The 19,527-nt window shown below is 44.8% G+C and overlaps 2 protein-coding genes across 2 annotated transcripts in view; both read left to right on the top strand.

The window, feature by feature from the left end:
* Nucleotides 1-5,582: 5,582 nt before the first annotated feature.
* On the top strand, nt 5,583-11,736 carry LOC310879125 (extracellular calcium-sensing receptor-like; the record flags this gene model as incomplete). Its single annotated transcript, XM_083793565.1, has 8 exons — nt 5,583-5,858; nt 7,392-7,478; nt 8,706-8,975; nt 9,180-9,386; nt 9,901-10,176; nt 10,266-10,493; nt 10,581-10,704; nt 10,823-11,736. The coding sequence occupies exons 1-8, from the start codon at nt 5,598-5,600 to the stop codon at nt 11,734-11,736; spliced, it is 2,367 nt and encodes a 788-aa protein (XP_083649691.1). The 5' UTR covers nt 5,583-5,597.
* Nucleotides 11,737-13,852: 2,116 nt separating this feature from the next.
* LOC310878583 (uncharacterized protein) overlaps nt 13,853-19,527 on the top strand; it is a gene marked incomplete at both ends in the record, with an annotated part of 34,327 nt that continues 28,652 nt past the window's right edge. The window contains 4 exons of the mRNA XM_083792932.1: nt 13,853-13,867; nt 14,052-14,182; nt 14,958-15,252; nt 18,743-18,979. Of these exons, the coding sequence (XP_083649058.1) occupies nt 13,853-13,867; nt 14,052-14,182; nt 14,958-15,252; nt 18,743-18,979 (678 nt within the window). The remainder of the gene's footprint in view (nt 13,868-14,051; nt 14,183-14,957; nt 15,253-18,742; nt 18,980-19,527) is intronic.

Below are 19,527 nucleotides of genomic sequence, written 5' to 3'. Positions count from 1 at the left end.
TCTCTGGGACCCCCAATTTATATTGTAAAAAAACAATGTTAATTTAACTCCGAGAGCGTACAAATGGAACCAAATGGACCCGTCAGGATCCATTTGGTTCCATTTGTACGCTCTCCGAGTTACAGACCCATAAGGGTCACAAAAATGGTCTCGTGAGTCAGGTGACAGGACTTTGATTCTCCATAACATTTACCTGTAATTTATTCTCCATAACATTTACCTGTAATTTATTCTCCATAACATTTACCTGTAATTGATTCTCCATAACATTTACCTGTAATTTATTCTCCATAACATTTACCTGTAATTGCCTTTCACTGATGTGTGAGCAGCAGGGTCCATTTCTTAGAAAAAAGGCTTTGTAAGAAAGTGCTATAAACAAAGACTTGGCTGCCACATGACGCCTGCATGCGGAGTGCTGTTTCTTTTACGTCCTTAAAAGTCCATAGACTTGGCTGCCATATATGATGTGATTTCAAAAGCCAGACAAATGTTAAATGTATATATATATGGACAATCAACATCTGTTGGAATTGTTGTTATTTGTATGTGGTGTCATAGTTCAACATAATGTTGACATGGCACAATACTGACAATAAAATAAAAACACAGCACCTTATTGCCCTGCATAGCATAGGGGGCACCATGCCCTTATTTCCCTGCATAGCATAGGGGGCACCATGCCCTTATTTCCCTGCATAGCATAGGGGGCACCATGCCCTTATTTCCCTGCATAGCATATAGGGGGCACCATGCCCTTATTGCCCTGCATAGCATAGGGGGCACCATGCCCTTATTGCCCTGCATAGCATAGGGGGCATAAACTATATTCCCCCGGCAGCTTCCTTGTGCCCTACAACGGCTGCACCCCACGACTGACACAGTCCTGGGTATAGACAACCAGGCCTGGAGGAGATAGAGAACACAGCCCTGGGTATAGACAACCAGGCCTGGTGGAGATAGAGAACACAGTCCTGGGTATAGACAACCAGGCCTGGAGGAGATAGAGAACACAGTCCTGGGTATAGACAACCAGGCCTGGAGGAGATAGAGAACACAGTCCTGGATATAGACAACCAGGCCTGGTGGAGATAGAGAACACAGTCCTGGGTATAGACAACCAGGCCTGGTGGAGATAGAGAACACAGTCCTGGGTATAGACAACCAGGCCTGGTGGAGATAGAGAACACAGTCCTGGGTATAGACAACCAGGCCTGGTGGAGATAGAGAACACAGTCCTGGGTATAGACAACCAGGCCTGGAGGAGATAGAGAACACAGCCCTGGGTATAGACAACCAGGCCTGGTGGAGATAGAGAACACAGTCCTGGGTATAGACAACCAGGCCTGGAGGAGATAGAGAACACAGTCCTGGGTATAGACAACCAGGCCTGGTGGAGATAGAGAACACAGTCCTGGGTATAGACAACCAGGCCTGGAGGAGATAGAGAACACAGTCCTGGGTATAGACAACCAGGCCTGGTGGAGATAGAGAACACAGTCCTGGGTATAGACCGATTCCGTACCGGTTTCATGGTCGCAGCCTACGTATTTCCTGTAGGCGGACTCGACATAGCTGCGGGAGTAAAACCCTCACCAGGCGCACCTCTTCCACTACAGTGAACGGCAGAGTGACTGATGTTAGTTTGCCTCAAACTTTACTCCTTTACCTGCTTTTTTACTAACACTAACATTACAAAGATGCCCAGAACATCGAGATGAACCTGTGTAGTTTATGGCTGCTCCAACAGTAGTGGCAACATAAAAAAAAAAAAAAAAACGGAATGTCTAATATCCACCGCTGTGGCGGAGACCAGAGCCATTGAGTAATGGTTGAGACAAAGCAGTGAAAGATACATAACGCAATACCAAATCTTTCTGTTTATTAACACAAGGCTGCTGTACTTTATGCCTCATACTTTAAATGCTTAGTATGAGGTATAAAATACAGCAGCCTTGTGTTCATAAAACAGAAAGATTGGGTATTGGGTAAGACTGAAATTACGTATCTTTCAGGACCCTTCACTGCTTTGTCTCAACCATTACTCAATGGCTCTGGTCTCCGCCACCGAGGTGGATATTAGACATTCCGTTTTTTTTTTTTTTTTTATGTTGCCACTACTGTTGGAGCAGCCATAAACTACACAGGTTCATCTCGATGTTCTGGGCATCTTTGTAATGTTAGTGTTAGTAAAAAAGCAGGTAAAGGAGTAAAGTTTGAGGCAAACTAACATCAGTCACTCTGCCGTTCACTGTAGTGGAAGAGGTGCGCCTGGTGAGGGTTTTACTCCCGCAGCTATGTCGAGTCCGCCTACAGGAAATACGTAGGCTGCAACCATGAAACCGGTACGGAATCGGTCTATAGACAACCAGGCCTGGAGGAGATAGAGAACACAGTCCTGGGTATAGACAACCAGACCTGGAGGAGATAGAGAACACAGTCCTGGGTATAGACAACCAGACCTGGAGGAGATAGAGAACACAGCCCTGGGTATAGACAACCAGGCCTGGAGGAGATAGAGAACACAGTCCTGGGTATAGACAACCAGGCCTGGTGGAGATAGAGAACACATTTCTAGGTTTTCTTTTCACAAAAGCCGTGTGTGTTAATTTGCACATCTAAATGAATGCTTTCCTAAAACCCATGATGCAGTCCATTAACGCGGCCTATACAGTAAAGTCCATGGTGAAATGTATAGTTGCCAGTGACGGCATCGTCTTTTTAACAAGATTTCTTTATCGTGAGAACGTTTATTTTTATTTTTATATATATATATATTTTTTATCCCACGATTTTGTAACCCATTTTTCACCCCTGTGTCAATCATCTAATGTGATCCTGGGCTCTACACACCCTCCACCAACCTAGTCCCCATATATGGGGGACATGGGGAGAGCAACCTAGTCACCATATATGGGGGACAAGGGGAGACCAACCTAGTCCCCATATATGGGGGACAAGGGGAGACCAACCTAGTCCCCATATATGGGGGACAAGGGGAGACCAACCTAGTCCCCATATATGGGGGACAAGGGGAGACCAACCTAGTCCCCATATATGGGGGACAAGGGGAGAGCAACGGACTTGAACTCATGCTTCCCTCATGCCTGAGTGTCCAAGTTGCTCCTTTACACCTGACAGGGGGGAGTTTCCCTGGTTGGACGTAGCGCGTGGAAGGAACACGTTATTCCAACCAGTTCCTTTCCCCTCCATCAGGCGCCCCGGCTGGCCAGGGGGAGGCAGTTTTAGTGACCAGAGAAAGCCGTTTCTATTAGCTTGGATTCCCCATCGGTGATGAACTGCCCACAGCCCAGCATTTTTTTTAAAGTCTCATAGGAGGACACAGACCTAGTTATTTTATCATGATCATTAGTGAGGATCCAATTATATGAAGGTAATGTAGGTTGAAAAGTGGTGAAGTGGTCCTTTAAAACCCATTTTGGGGACGGGAACCCCTTTTAGTGTTAGCATAATGTTATGCTTTAGCTATTTAAAAATAGCAGATCTACAAGCTCATAGCGCGCCACCGAGTGGCGCGCTACGAGCTTGTAGTTCTGCTATTTTTGAAAAATCAAAGAACCACTGACATATAGAAACATATATGGCTTTTTCAGAAAACTGTCAGGATGTATAGAAGAACATTTGTAGAATCTGATCTCAGGTCAGAATGGGTTAAGCCCCGCCCCTATATGTACGTGTGCCTCTGCTCAGATGGCTGGGAGTGGAACGCACGCTATAAGCGCTGTGTATAAAAATGTAGCAAGTGGACAAAGTATTTGGGGAAAGGGGCTAGACGTGAGAGGAGGCACAGCCAGCCATGAGGGCTTCTCTAGACACTCGCCTCATGCTCTCATACGTCTACCTGTACTTGATATTGTTCTCGTCGTTCTCCTCTTCGTCGTCTTCCTCACCTAATTCCTCCTCCTCCTCTTCTTCTTGTGAGTTGCAGGCTCAGTTTAACATCAACAGAATCAACAAGGCCGGCGACTTCATTCTGGGTGGCTTGTTTTATATCAACCTGTATCCTGTCTATGAGCTGTCTTTCACGTCCAAGCCACAGGACCCCTCCTGCTATGGGTGAGTTTATAGCCTGATCACAGACCTCCAAGCCACAGGACCCCACCTGCTATGGGTGAGTGTATAGCCTGATCACAGACCTCCAAGCCACAGGACCCCTCCTGCTATGGGTGAGTGTATAGCCTGATCACAGACACCTCCAAGCCACAGGACCCCACCTGCTATGGGTGAGTTTATAGCCTGATCACAGACCTCCAAGCCACAGGACCCCTCCTGCTATGGGTGAGTTTATAGCCTGATCACAGACCTCCAAGCCACAGAACCCCTCCTGCTACGGGTGAGTGTATAGCCTGATCACACACGTACAGTACAACAGCAGGCAAGATTACAGCAACTGCTGTCGACTAATACTATTACAAATTGTTTTCGTTTTTTCACTAGTGACAAAAACTAAATGGAAACTAAGCTATATGATTACTAAAACTGTGACTGCATGAATATATTGACAATTTCGTCAGCAAAATGATAGGAAGGGACTAGTGGACAAGAGATCCAGTATATGTCATTTTTACACTTGGTTGCATGCTGAAAATAGCTCACCGACAAGCTCACAACGCGTCAACGTCTTGTGAGCTTGTAGATCGGCTATTGTCAGTGTAAAATCAGTCATTACGGCATCAAGCCCCGCCAACATACATTCCAGGTGACTCAAATGTGACAAACTATTCAAGAGACTATGACTAAAACTAAACTTTTCTGGAGTGGAGTTTGCATGTTCTCCCCGTGTCCCCTAGGGTAGGTACCCTCACAAAAACATGCAGTAATCCTGGTCACTAAACTGCCTCCCACTGACCAGCCTGATGGAGGGGAAAGGAACTGGTTGGAATAACGTGTTCCTTCCACGCGCTACGTCCAACCAGGGAAACTCCCCCCTGTCAGGTGTAAAGGAGCAACTTGGACACTCAGGCATGAAGGAAGCATGAGTTCAAGTCCGTTGCTCTCCCCTTGTCCCCCATATATGGGGACTAGGTTGGTGGAGGGTGTGTAGAGCCCAGGATCACATTAGATGATTGACACAGGGGTGAGAAATGGTTTACAAAATCGTGGGATAAAAAAAAAACTAAAATCAAGATTTGCTGTCAAAATCAACACTGGATAACATGGAACTTGTTTTGATAGATAGATAGTAAGTAGTGCCACAGGATATTTCTAACTTATAGACATGTGATCATTGTTACAGCATAGGCATTATATTATGTGTGTGACTGTGTGTTATAGTTTTAACATCGAAGGCTTCAGATGGGCCCAGACCATGGCTTTAAGATAACATAGCATGTCACTGTTATAGTTTTAACATCGAAGGCTTCAGATGGGCCCAGACCATGGCTTTATTATTATTATGTGTGTTATAGTTTTAACATCGAAGGCTTCAGATGGGCCCAGACCATGGCTTTAAGATAACATAGCATGTTACTGTTATAGGTTTAACATCGAAGGCTTCAGATGGGCCCAGACCATGGCTTTATTATTATTATGTGTGTTATAGTTTTAACATCGAAGGCTTCAGATGGGCCCAGACCATGGCTTTCGCCATTACCGAGATCAACGGCAGCCCCAGCCTGCTGCCCAACGTCACCCTGGGATACAGTCTCTACGACACCTGCTACTCACTCGGAGTCGGATATCGTGCGGCGATGTCGCTGATCAGTGGCAGAGAGGAGCGCTTTGAAATGGACCAGAGATGCTCCGGGTCGCCTCCGACGCTGGGAATCGTGGGTCCTGATTCCTCAACGAACGCCATCGCTATCTCTAGAATATTAGGTTTATACAGGGTGCCCCTGGTAAGTTCCACACTTCCTACAGAATATTAGGTCTATACAGGGTGCCCCTGGTAAGTTCCAAACATCCAAACACCAGTTTACTTGGCAGGCAGAGCATTTGGGTCATCAACGTGTCCGTACACACAAAAATGTGTCCGTGCGTCAAAGACTTGGTCTTATCTGTGGACATTGTTTGATCATTGATCATTATACTGTTCTTATTTTGATAGGAGACACATAAATGACTGAATGCCACGTCTCCAGGTTTTCCTCAGAATATGTATGACACTGATTTACTACGATGCTAAGACTAATATAATATTAGTCTCAATATTATATCCGTATCATATTATTAGACTGGATATTGTCTTTGACTTTGGATATTGTGCTGTTGTGATATGGCATGAGTGTTAAATATTGTTTCGGAGACATCACTACTTCGGGTAATATAGTAAACCTGTTTGAGGTCAAATATATAAAATATAATATGAATAAATATAAATATAAATATAACACGGTGCATTCCTACATTCACTTTTCTCCTTACTGTTATACAGATATTTTCCCTTTTCTTTATTCTTTAAATGGTAAGCATAGGGAAATGTCAGAGTGTTCTCTGCTTGTTGGGGGAAAATGTATGAACAGTTTTTTGCATTATTTTAGTACAGGAAAATATAATGTAAAAAGAACCACCGCTCATCCACTGAACAAACTTAAAGGACCACTTCACCACTTTTCAACCTATCTTCATATAATAGGTCCTCACCAATAATCATGATAAAATGGCACGATTCTTTTCTACTCAGTCTGTGTCTCATAGGAGGGCTGTGGGCAGTTTAGAAACCGTCTTCCAGTGACATCATTAGGCAGATTATTTTTTAAACAAGATAAAAAAATAAAAAAATCATTATCGTGAGAACGATGGCTTCCATTTCCGCATTGCAACTTTTCAGGACTATAGAAAGCCTGCATTTTCTATTAGCTTGTATTCCCCATCGATGATGTCACTGGAAGACGGTTTCTGAACTGCCCACAGCAGTCCTATGAGACACAGACCGAGTAGAAACAAATTGCGCCATTTCTTCAAGATTATTAGTGAGGACCTATTATATGAAGATAGGTTGAAAAGTGGTGAAGTGGTCCTTTAACCCATTCTGACCGGGCACCCATTTTGGTGTCGGCATCATGTTATGCTTTAGCTATTGAAAAATAGCAGATCTGCTATTTTTGAAAAATCGAAGAGCGACTGACATTTTTAGAATCTGATCTCAGGTCAGAATGGGTTCATCAGGACCAGTGTGTGTCGTATGAATCTGATCTCAGGTCAGAATGGGTTAAGTGAGGTGCTGGAGCCACAGAGGGAACATAAAGGGTAGCTCCGTACACTCAACAGATCTGCTGCACAATCAATGTATTCATTTAGCAAGCTTTGGGTCTACTGACCTTCTTCAGGCATAATCAAAAAGTGACATAGGACAGAATATATGTTGCACTTGATTGGATGTATACAGTACAGGAGAATAAAACGTGTTTTGTGCCTTTATTTTTTCCCAGGTAAGTTACTATTCCACCTGCTCCTGTCTGAGTGACCGGACTCAGTTCCCTTCCTTCTTTAGAACCATCCCGAGTCTTGCTGTCCAGGTGAACTTTACATACCAGAGCGGACGTAGAACATCGACAGGCTGCGTTCCGGGGCTAAAGACACGTCAGTAGGCATTTGGATGGAGCCCTGTTGCACACCACAGGTACAAGAAGGACGTTCTTTATTGAGTATTCTGACGTCAGAATTCTCAATAAAGAACGTACCTGTGGTGTGCGGTCTCCGTCAAATATCTACTGAACTTTACATACAAAACATCACGTATAGGCCATGTTCCACACACGTGACAAAACGTCCTCTCTAGAGCGTCGCAGTCCCTCCCCCTTTCAGAACAACGAGTGGCCCAGGAAATGAATCGCAATGCATTTGTCCCATAGGCATTTCGTGCTTTATTTATTTGAAGACCTTTTAAGCGTCGTACGAAGCCAACTCTTGTCGTGACAAATCATGACAACACGCACAATATTTTGGACCAAACAAATAATTACAAAGAAGAAAAACAACAACAAAAGGGTTGTAACCTGCCGTTTTTTTAGTGCTTTCTAATTCTTTAGTACTTTCTAATTATTTGTTTGGCCCAAAATATTGTGTGTGTTGTCATGATTTGTCACGACAAGAGTTGGCTTCGTACGACGCTTAAAAGGTCTTTAAATAAATAAAGCACGAAATGGCTATGGGACAAATGCATTGCGATTCATTTCCTGGGCCACTCGTTGTTCTGAAAGGGGGAGGGACTGCGACGCTGTATAGTCAAGTGAACGTAATTGATCATGCATGTACCTTTTTATTTTAATTTTGTTACCTTTATTACCCATACTTGCTGAGCACGAGTGCTCTCTATTTCATGCCCTGCTTCACATTCCATTCACACACAGACAAATTAAAACACACATGAAAACACTATAGCGCCGCTAAAAATCCGAATTCGCATCCGATTCGCGCGCGGTGTGTGGAGACCTTTATTACTGCTGGAGCTGAATTAAGGTCATTGCTGACAGCATCAGAAGAGAATGATTAGAACCTTTTCATTGTGTAATATCTGTGTGGGACAGGGATGTCAAACTCAAATACACAGTGGGCCAAAATCTAAAACTTGGTCGGGGGCTGTACTAGGTCAATGTTTAGTTAAAACGTTAATCATTAAATTAATTAAGTAAAACATATATGAACACAGTTGCCATATTTTCTTATGGCTCTAGCTGTCACCAGTATGTGTTATGTGACTAGTTCATCCTAAGCACATGTCTCTCCATTCTTTATCCATTCAGGTGAGAGCTTTTCTCCAGATCATGAGGCGGTTTGAGTGGACCTGGGTAGGATTGCTGTTTATTAATAATGACTATGGCCACGATGCCGCCCGGATCTTCCAGAAAGACCTGGCCCAGTCCGGTCTGGGTTGTCTGGCCTACCTGGAGGTGCTGCCCTGGGGCCACGAGCAGTCGGAGCTCCGGAGGATCGTCACCGTGATGAAGACCTCCACAGCCCGTGTGGTCGTTCTATTTGTATACGGGAGCTATTTGGTGAATCTCATGAAGGAGGTTAGGGCTTCTGTTTCATGTGGAATTTAGTCAGTTTCTTAGCTTAATCAATCTACGCTCACTGGTATTCATGTTCATTGTTTTCCTTTAGTTTTTTTTATGTCAACACTTCTCTGCACAAAAAGCTACATTACATTAAGCTACAGTAAAGCACTAGTGGAGCTGTGATCATCGTTTCCCTTTACGTTGTAACACAACCAACAGGTGGTGAAGCAGAATCTAACCGGTCTGCAGTGGATCACAAACGAGCCTTGGACGTCTTACATCGGACCCCAGAATCCTCACTTCACTCCGTCACTAGGGGGCACCCTGGGCATCGCCATCCGCCGCGGAGAGATACCGGGTCTCAGGGAGTTCATGTTGAAGATCCACCCCGACAAAGACCCAGACAGCAGCCATGAGAATGCCTTAGTGAGTCTTTTGTTTTGCACAATCTACGCCAGAACCCCCGAGATTTATCGGGTTTAGGTATTAAAACCCTGCTGTGACAGAACCCAAGAATCTCGGGTTTCGTTGATCTGATGAATCCAGAATTAATACGATTATGTTTACCGCAGTTTAGCTTCCCGGGCCGTCGCTAGGCAGCGCTGGCTTCCGTGGCGTGACGTCATAAAAATCCTAAAACTCTGTCCAATACATTACACGCGCGTTTGCTCTCTGAATTGAGGTGATATGAGCTGGGGGACGATTTTAGGAGCTCAATAAGAAATTAGCGTGACCTCGCGGCTATCATGTTAGCGCTTATAACTCTAGCGAAGGGGACCGACGGTGGCTCGAAAATGAAAATACAATTATTATACTAATCATAATACTTATTAGTATTATTAAAAATTCCAATGTATCACTATCGTTTCATGAGTACATTCACACAGTGAAGTGAATTGTCACATTTTCGCATATTTTGGTTTTTGGTGTATTTCTTCAGGTGAGGCAGTTTTGGGAGCAAACGTTTCGGTGTAAATTTGCGCCCCTTCCGCCAGAGTGGGTGGACGCTGGTGGAAGGGTGTGTAGTGGACAAGAGGACCTACAGACAGCAGAAACCACCCTGTTGGATGTGTCTGACCTCAGGCCAGAGTACAATATATACAAGGCTGTGTACGCTCTGGCCCACGCCCTCCATGCCATGCTGCAGTGTGTCCCAGGAAGAGGGCCTTTCACCGGGCACAGCTGTGCCACTCTGCAGACCATAAAGCCATGGCAGGTGGGACATTAATTCATTAATGTCAATTGGTTACCGCGACTATTTACAGTATAGGTAAGAGTCTCTTGCTCTTCGTCGTTTTGCTCTAGCTTGTGCATTACCTGGAAAAGATCAACTTCACCATGGCCTTGGGCGACCAAGTATCATTTGACGAGAACGGCGATCCATTACCGATCTATGATATCATAAACTGGGCGTGGCTCCCCGATGGAAGCACAACGGTTCTCGCAGTAGGCGTGTTCAAGAAGTCAGATTCTGCAGGCGAAGAACTCATCCTTGAGGAAGACCGAATCGTCTGGAACTTTGAATCCAAAAAGGTCACAGCTTTCTAACTAATATTGTCGACCTGATGTCAATGTGATATAGCTTAGACTGAGTTTGATTGCAGTTTGTTTCCCCTGTAGCCTCCTCGGTCGGTGTGCAGTGACAGCTGTTCCCCTGGAACCCGTGTGGCCATAAGGAAAGGAGAACCTGTCTGCTGCTTTGACTGCATCGCTTGTTCTGAGGGAGAGATCAGCAATGAGACTGGTTGGTTTAAATGGTGTAATGGGTAGAGCAGCAGCTGTGTACAGTAGATTATCTTTAGATTAGAATGATACGGTACTTGTCTTTCCCATTAATCTTCATCTCTTGCTGTCTCTGTCAGACTCTACAGAGTGCACCAGTTGTCCAGAGGACTTCTGGTCCAGTCCCCAGCGTGACCACTGTGTCCCTAAGATCATGGAGTTCCTCTCCTACCACGAGGCCCTGGGTATCTCCTTGACAACCATCTCATTGCTAGGCACACTTATCTGTGCCATTGCCCTGGGAATCTTCATCTATCACCAAAGCACACCCATGGTGCGCGCCAACAACTCGGAACTCAGTTTCCTTCTGTTGATGTCACTCAAACTCTGTTTCTTGTGTTCACTTCTGTTCATTGGCCGCCCCAGGGTCTGGACTTGTCAGCTGAGACATGCTGCATTCGGGATCAGCTTTGTGTTGTGTATCTCCTGTATCCTGGTAAAGACTATGGTGGTGTTGGCCGTGTTCAAGGCCTCCAAGCCTGGGGGTGCAGACATCATGAAGTGGTTTGGTGCCATGCAGCAGAGAGGAACAGTCCTGGTTCTTACTTCCATCCAGGCAATAATCTGCATAGCCTGGCTTGTGTCTGCTTCACCAACTCCTCATAAAAACACTCAATACCACAATGATAAGATAGTCTATGAGTGTGATGTTGGATCAACAGTTGGTTTTGGAGTGTTGTTAGGTTACATTGGTTTACTGGCACTCCTCAGCTTCCTCCTAGCATTCATGGCACGGAATCTTCCAGACAACTTCAACGAAGCAAAGTTAATCACGTTCAGCATGTTGATCTTCTGTGCCGTGTGGATAGCCTTCATCCCAGCATATATCAGCTCTCCAGGCAAATATGCAGATGTAGTGGAGATATTTGCTATCTTAGCGTCTAGTTTTGGCATTCTGGTGGCGCTGTTTGGACCAAAGTGTTATATAATCCTTTTGAAACCCGAGAAAAACACCAAGAAGTCCATCATGGGGCGAGGTGCCGTCAAGACATAGAAACACACATTCAATAAACACAGTTTATCTCATGTATTTTATAACAAACAAGTGTATTGGTATCTTTGTTTGCTTAGAACCATGTTAGTAGTAGATGAATTGACTATGAGACTAAACTAATTACATTCACAGATCATGCAAACATAAATTATCATAAAAAGTCCCCTTAAAGACTATATCTAGATCTATATAAAAAACATTCATTCTCTAAGTACTACTGTAATACTTCAGTATGTAAGAGCCAAATGATTCATGATGATGATGTATATGATTCATATACATTCATATTTATTATTATTAGAGCCCAGGATCACATTAGATAATTGACACAGGGGTGAAAAATGGGTTACAATATCGTGGGATAAAGAAATATAAAAAAATGTTACCTCAGTTCAGTTTCAGCTGTAACCCTAGCATTCTCCTCTGGCATCAACAAGCCAGTGGCCACAGTGACAGAACCGCTGCTTAATGGACAATGTCTCCTTTGCACCATGTAAACCCCAGAGATAGTTGTCCATGAACATCCCAGTTGATCTGCAGTTTCTGAAATACTGAAATACCAGCCGGTTGGGCACCAACCATTATACCATGTTCACTTTCTGAAATACTGAAATACCAGCCGGTTGGGCACCAACCATTATACCATGTTCACTTTCTGAAATACTGAAATACCAGCCGGTTGGGCACCAACCATTATACCATGTTCACTTTCTGAAATACTGAAATACCAGCCCGTTGGTATTATATGACATTCAAACTCACTTAATTCACCTTTCTTCCCCATTCTAATGCCTGGATTGATCTGCAGCAGATCGTTTATAAAGGTCTAAATGCTCTGAGCCATAGGATTGGCTGGATTGGGTGGCTTTTGGTCATGTAATTGTATATTTCTGCGTATTTTTTATGGCCTCATATTATGTCCAGCTTTTGTCCTACACAAACATTAAATTCCCATTGACAAATAATGGACAATTTCACGTCAGTGTCTATTTTACGTCATGATGTATGATGATAAGATGCCTTCACACAGGTGTGATCAGGGGCGACTGTGGCTCAGGAGGTAGAGCAGGTCGTCCAGTGATCCATGGGTCGGCGGTTCGAATCCCGGCTCCTCCTGTCTACATGTCCAAGTGTCCTTGGGCAAGACACTGAACCCCACATTGCTCCCGATGTGCTGGTTGGTATACATTGCATGGCTTCTGCCGCAATCGGTGTATGAATGGATGAATGTAATGCACAATCTATGTAAAAGCGCCTTGGATAAAGGCGCTATATAAATGCACCATTTACCATTTTATCTTTTGATACATTTCGGGCAGTGGTTCTCAAACCTTTTCAGCCCATGACACCCCCCCCCCCCCCCCATCCTGACAATCACTTGAATGTAGGAGTTGACGCATTACATTTAGTTTGACAGATACATATTGCGAAAATAGCTGCAAGCTAAATTGTGAAAATAGCTTACTATTTTTGACAATTTGGTCAATGTTTGAACAGTTTTATAGTAGTTTGTATAGTCTGGAACTATACATATTTTCAGATGGGGCCGGGGGGGGGGGGGGGGGGGGTCGGGCAGCCAATTACATATATAATTTCATGGGGTCCTTGACATCAAATAGTTCTAGAACAACTGACATAGAAACATAATGGGTTCTAATGTACAACATCCGGAACACAGTGTGTCAATTAGTCAACCCTGGTACTCAAAACTAAAAAAATAAAATGAAATAATGTAACCGAAGTGCAGTAACTGCGGGCCACTCCAGGGCCACATTAGCCCCGGGGCCGTGGCTATAGGGGCTCTAAAGGGAAATGGGCCGCGCGGGTTTACTGGGTTTGAGGCCCTGGAATTAGCCATTGATCGTGGTGAGATAGTAATATTTTAGCCAGGAGAAAGTACTATTTTTGCCAGGAGAAAGCCCCATTGCGGCAGCACTATGAGGTCAGACTATAGGCAATTGAAAACAATAAAAATATATACAATAATCTAGCAACTAAAAACATTGAGAGTTCATAGAATTTGATAGAACAGGATTGTTAACGTGTGTTTAGCCCTGCCCCCCACTTCTGCCTCGGCTTGCCCAAACGGGTACGATTATGTAAGAAAGCACGGGGGATGGCACAGCACTGGGTATAAAAGGCATCGACGGGACAAAGGGTTTCGGGGGAAAGGGCGTTCTAGGCAGAGGAGAGAGAACACACATACAGTCATGAGGCTTTCTCTAGACACACACCTGACCTTGATGATGATGTTGTTCTCTCCATTCTCTGCTGTGTCTTCATCCTCACCTAACGCATCTTCTTGTGAGCTGCAGGCACAGTTTGATCTCAACAGAGTGTACAAGGCCGGCGACGTCATCCTGGGTGGCTTGTTTTACATCACCCTGTACCCCGTCTTCCCCGAGCTGTCTTTCACCGCCAAGCCACAGGACACCACCTGCTACGGGTGAGTTTATAGCCTGATCACACACACCTCCAAGCCACAGGACACCACCTGCTACGGGTGAGTTTATAGCCTGATCACACACACCTCCAAGCCACAGGATACCACCTGCTACGGGTGAGTTTATAGCCTGATCACACACACCTCCAAGCCACAGGACACCACCTGCTACGGGTGAGTTTATAGCCTGATCACACACACCTCCAAGCCACAGGACACCACCTGCTACGGGTGAGTTTATAGCCTGATCACACACACCTCCAAGCCACAGGACACCACCTGCTACGGGTGAGCGGCGGCACACGTACTGTATATACAACAATGACGCACACACACAGGAGGACGCGGGGGTTAGCTTTCACTGATATTAGCCCGTTCTGGACGGGAACCTGCACCTTTTGGCTCGCTATACGAGCTTGTAGATCTGCTATTTTTTTGAAAAATCGTTTCAGAGCGAATGTTTTTAACTCAAATCTTTGCTTCTGGGAGTGTCTCTGGAACTACATATTTTCAGATGGGGGGGGGGGGGGGGGGGGGTCGGTGGCCAATTACAGATATTTTTGGGGGTCCTTGACATGAAAATGTTTGAGAACGACTGACATAATAGAAACATGAGCTTTTTCAGAAAACCGTCAGGAATTAGAAGACATTTGTAGAATCGTCCTCAGGTCTACATGGGTTAATAATGCCATATAGGATTACTTGACGTTGTATTATTTCTACAGAGAGACCAAAAACAACAAATATCCAATAATGTCCTTTTGTGTGTCGTGTGTAGTTTTAACATCGAAGGGTTCAAGCTGGCCCAGACCGTGGCCTTTGCCATCGCAGAGATCAACGGCAGCCCCAGCCTGCTGCCCGACCTCACCCTGGGCTATAACCTGTACGACAGCTGCATCACGCTGGGCGTCGGGTTCCGAGCAGCCCTGGCGCTGATCAGTGGCAGAGAGGAGCGGGTCCAGTTGGACCAGAGCTGCGTCGGGTCGCCTCCGGCGCTGGGGATCGTGGGTCCCGATTCCTCCACACACGCCATCGCTATCTCTAGAATTTTAGGTTTGTACAGAGTGCCCCTGGTAAGTTCCCTGACCCAACTTTGTTTTATGCTATATATATATCGCCTGTTTTATGCTATATATCGCCTGTTTTATGCTATATATCGCCTGTTTTATGCTATATATCGCCTGTTTTATGCCTGTGTTTAAAGGAAATACATTTCACAAAAATATGATGTAATAAACAATTAATGTACTCATACCTCATAACTCAATTTCTGAGGTTTTAGATTTTTTTTCTTTGCATAAATCAGTGCTATTGAACACCCTTTACGTCTGTGTGTTATTTCGAAAATATTGAACCAATGGAAAGTAGTAAAAAGTGCTTTGGACAAAACCTCTTAACTCCATTGGACCCTCAAAATGTCTGCTAAAGCAACTAACTCCTCCACCTCTCCCCCCCCCCCACCTCGCATGGGAGTAATTGACAATATATAAAGTTACAACACCATCTTTGATGAGGCTGTATTGCTTTGTTTTTAAAAATATAAGGTTTTCTTTATTTCCTGAAAAAAAAAATGTTTTTTTAATTTCCTGAAAAATTACGACAGCAGAGAATAGATATCATCTTTGTATTCTGTTAACCGTGACCATATTTACTTGCAGGCAGAGCATTTGAGCGTATAGTGGAGACTAAGAGGGGCAGGAATTTAATACAGTGCAGGATTTTACAAGGTCATAGCACAATTAATGCATCCGCTTTAGAGTTTTGATCTTTTTCCTCAGACCCCATCGAGTCCAGCCAGACAAGTCAGGCTGTGGTCAGACCTTTTTTTTTTTTAGTTTTTTTTACAAGGGGTGTAATCTCTTTAGTGTCATCACAATCAGAGTGTTCCATGCATCCATTTCCAAGTAGTGATTTTCTGTCATTCAAAATGTCTCTGTAATTTACAAAGCCAGATTGGTGAATCCTTTACATTTTCATCCTCGGGTATCCTCATAGGTCAGGGGTCACCAACATGTCTGTACACGGGTCAAACACTTGGTCTTGTCTGTGGCAAAATTTAGATTTTATGTTTTTACACACCATTATAATGTTCTCATTTTGATCATAACAACACGCACTTACTGAATGTCAAGTCTCCGGGGTTTTCTTCAGAATATTGTATGACACTTATTTATTATTACACTATATGGCACATGTAGGAGTCCACTAATACTTAGGGTCCATTTGGTTCCATTTGAACACTCTCGGACCATATTGCACTGGTCAATTATTAGGGCTTATGTGTTTATGTGTTTCTCGTATTATTATTATTGTTGTTGTCCACTCATTGTCATTGCCAGTACGTGTCCGTGTGGCAAAAAATGGAATGTTGACAAAAATGTCCACCACAAGCCAACATGGAGATGACCCCTGGCGTAGATTGAAATGGAAAAATGCAGTTATTTTATTAAAAAAAAAATCTCTGAGTGATGATTGTGTGCGTCAGGGGGTCTCTGAGCGCAGCGTATAGCCCCGTGAGGGCAGAGAGATACTCCCTTAGAGTATATATGAATAGAGAAGACACCCGGGTTCTCCTCCCATCCACTTGCATTAAGTTGTAGTTCTCCTCCCATCCACTTGCATTAAGTTGTAGTTCTCCTCCCATCCACTTGCATTAAGTTGTAGTTCTCCTCCCATCCACTTGCATTAAGTTGTAGTTCTCCTTCCATCCACTTGCATTAAGTTGTAGTTCTCCTCCCATCCACTTGCATTAAGTTGTAGTTCTCCTCCCATCCACTTGCATTAAGTTGTAGTTCTCCTCCCATCCACTTGCATTAAGTTGTAGTTCTCCTTCCATCCACTTGCATTAAGTTGCTCAAAAGCGCATGAGGCGATTTCACTCCTCCTTCCGTGTAGGAACAGAGTGCATTCTGGGATGGATTGGCCCCAAACACATGAACGCGCTGCCGTTGACTATCATTGTGCCGTTTGTGCTGCGTTCACATATGTAACATTCGTTCACGTGTCATGGCCACAAACACATGAACGTACACAATGATAGTCAACGGAGCAGCGCTGGCTCGAGCTGCAATACCTTCATTCGGCCACTATGTCCATTTCGCCTCAGGGTTTCCGCTGGGTGCCTTCTCTATTCATATATACTCTAAGATCTCTCCCTACTCCTCTCCATTCACGTGCTCTGAATATAACCCTGGGAGAGCAGAGAGATGGATCTCTCCCCACTCCTCTCCATTCACGTGCTCTGCGTGTAAGGCCTCGCTCACACTGTTGCAACATGCATACAACATTTGTCTTGTGTCTTGTCCGTGTTTAATGGCCGCCCCCCCCCCAATGCCTTTCCAATGGAAGTCACATGGTTGACAAATGTTGTATGCAAATGTTGTATGCATGTTGCAACAGTGTGAGTGAGGCCTAAGGGGGAAGTTGTAAACACAATTTTGCATTTATAGTGCATGGAGAATAAAACGTGTTTTGTGCCTTTATTATTTCCCAGGTAAGTTACTATTCCACCTGCTCCTGTCTGAGTGACCGGACTCAGTTCCCTTCCTTCTTTAGAACCATCCCGAGTCTTGCTGTCCAGGTGAACTTTACATACAGAACATCAAGTAGGCCATGTTCCATGTTCCATGTTCCATGTTCCATGTTCCATGTTCCATGTTCCACACACGTGACAAAACGCCCTCTAGTCTAGTGAGTGATCATGCATGTCAACCGTTTTATTTTATTACTTAGTTTTCTACACATTTTTGCTACACACAAACACACACACACACACACTGTTGTGTATAATCTGTTTAGGTCATTCATAGCCTGGGGTCCACCTCTGCTTTCTATGGCATAGGCAGCTCCACCACGGACCCCCTAGCCTGGGGTCCACCTCTGCTTTCTATGGCATAGGCAGCTCCACCACGGACCCCCTAGCCTGGGGTCCACCTCTGCTTTCTATGGCATAGGCAGCTCCACCACGGACCCCCTAGCCTGGGGTCCACCTCTGCTTTCTATGGCATAGGCAGCTCCACCACGGACCCCCTAGCCTGGGGTCCAGCTATGCTTTCTATGGCATAGGCAGCTCCACCACGGACCCCCTAGCCTGGGGTCCAGCTATGCTTTCTATGGCATAGGCAGCTCCACCACGGACCCCCTAGCCTGGGGTCCAGCTATGCTTTCTATGGCATAGGCAGCTCCACCACGGACCCCCTAGCCTGGGGTCCAGCTATGCTTTCTATGGCATAGGCAGCTCCACCACGGACCCCCTAGCCTGGGGTCCACCTCTGCTTTCTATGGCATAGGCAGCTCCACCACGGACCCCCTAGCCTGGGGTCCAGCTATGCTTTCTATTGCATAGGGCAGCTCAAGGCATGGGATCCGCCGGGAGAATCTAGACGCAGATCGACCATTGATCGACGTTTGCTCTACTCTATGCCGAATTGAAGTGGACTCGGCCCCAGACTTTCTTTTTCTCCCTGGAAATAAAAACGTCTGGGTTTCCGAGGCTAGGTGATTCAAGGATTCACCATTTATAGTCAGTATATATAACCTTAAGGACTTTCTTTATCCCTTCAGATACGAGCTTTTCTCCAGATCATGAGGCGGTTTGAGTGGACCTGGGTAGGATTTCTGTTTATTGATAATGACTATGGCCGCGATGCCGCCCGGATCTTCCAGAAAGACCTGGCCCTGCAGTCCGGTCTGGGTTGTCTGGCCTACCTGGAGGTCCTGCCCTGGGGCCACGAGCAGTCGGAGCTCCGGAGGATCGTCACCGTGATGAAGACCTCCACAGCCCGCGTGGTCATTCTATATGTATACGGGAGCTATTTGGTGAATCTCATGAAGGAGGTTAGCGGTGTGTTACTGTATTGTAAAAAATAATTGCATTTAAAAATACCGTAGATTGACATTTAAAGGAGAAATCCAGACCAAAACATAATGTACCCTGAATCAGCCTACAATCCTGTCCCAACATACATACTGTACATGCATGCATACATACATACGTACCCGTACATACATACATACATACATGCGGTCTAGCTTAAACTTGGACTCAGGGGGGTGGACGCCTCTGCCTTGCATAGTCCCCAGTGAATAGGCAGGTGGCCCTTCACTGGTAACCCTATTTTGGACTCATTTTAAATATATGAAGGTATTGCGGGCAGGGATTTTACCAAAAAGCCCCCCATTTTAAAATAGATACACACATACATACCTACATACATACATTTCAGAAGTTTTAGCAGTTTTTAAGGACCCACTTTTAGGCCAGTGCACCAGAGCAAATTCTTGCCTTTTTTTAAACCCTACCCATTTTAACCAAATACATACATACATACATACATACATACATACAT

Source organism: Protomyctophum parallelum (assembly GCF_964188405.1).
Source record: "Protomyctophum parallelum genome assembly, chromosome: 21".
Taxonomy (NCBI): Eukaryota; Metazoa; Chordata; class Actinopteri; order Myctophiformes; family Myctophidae; genus Protomyctophum; species Protomyctophum parallelum.
The sequence above is the reverse complement of the archived record's forward strand: the minus strand, read 5'-3'. Positions and strand labels throughout refer to the sequence as shown.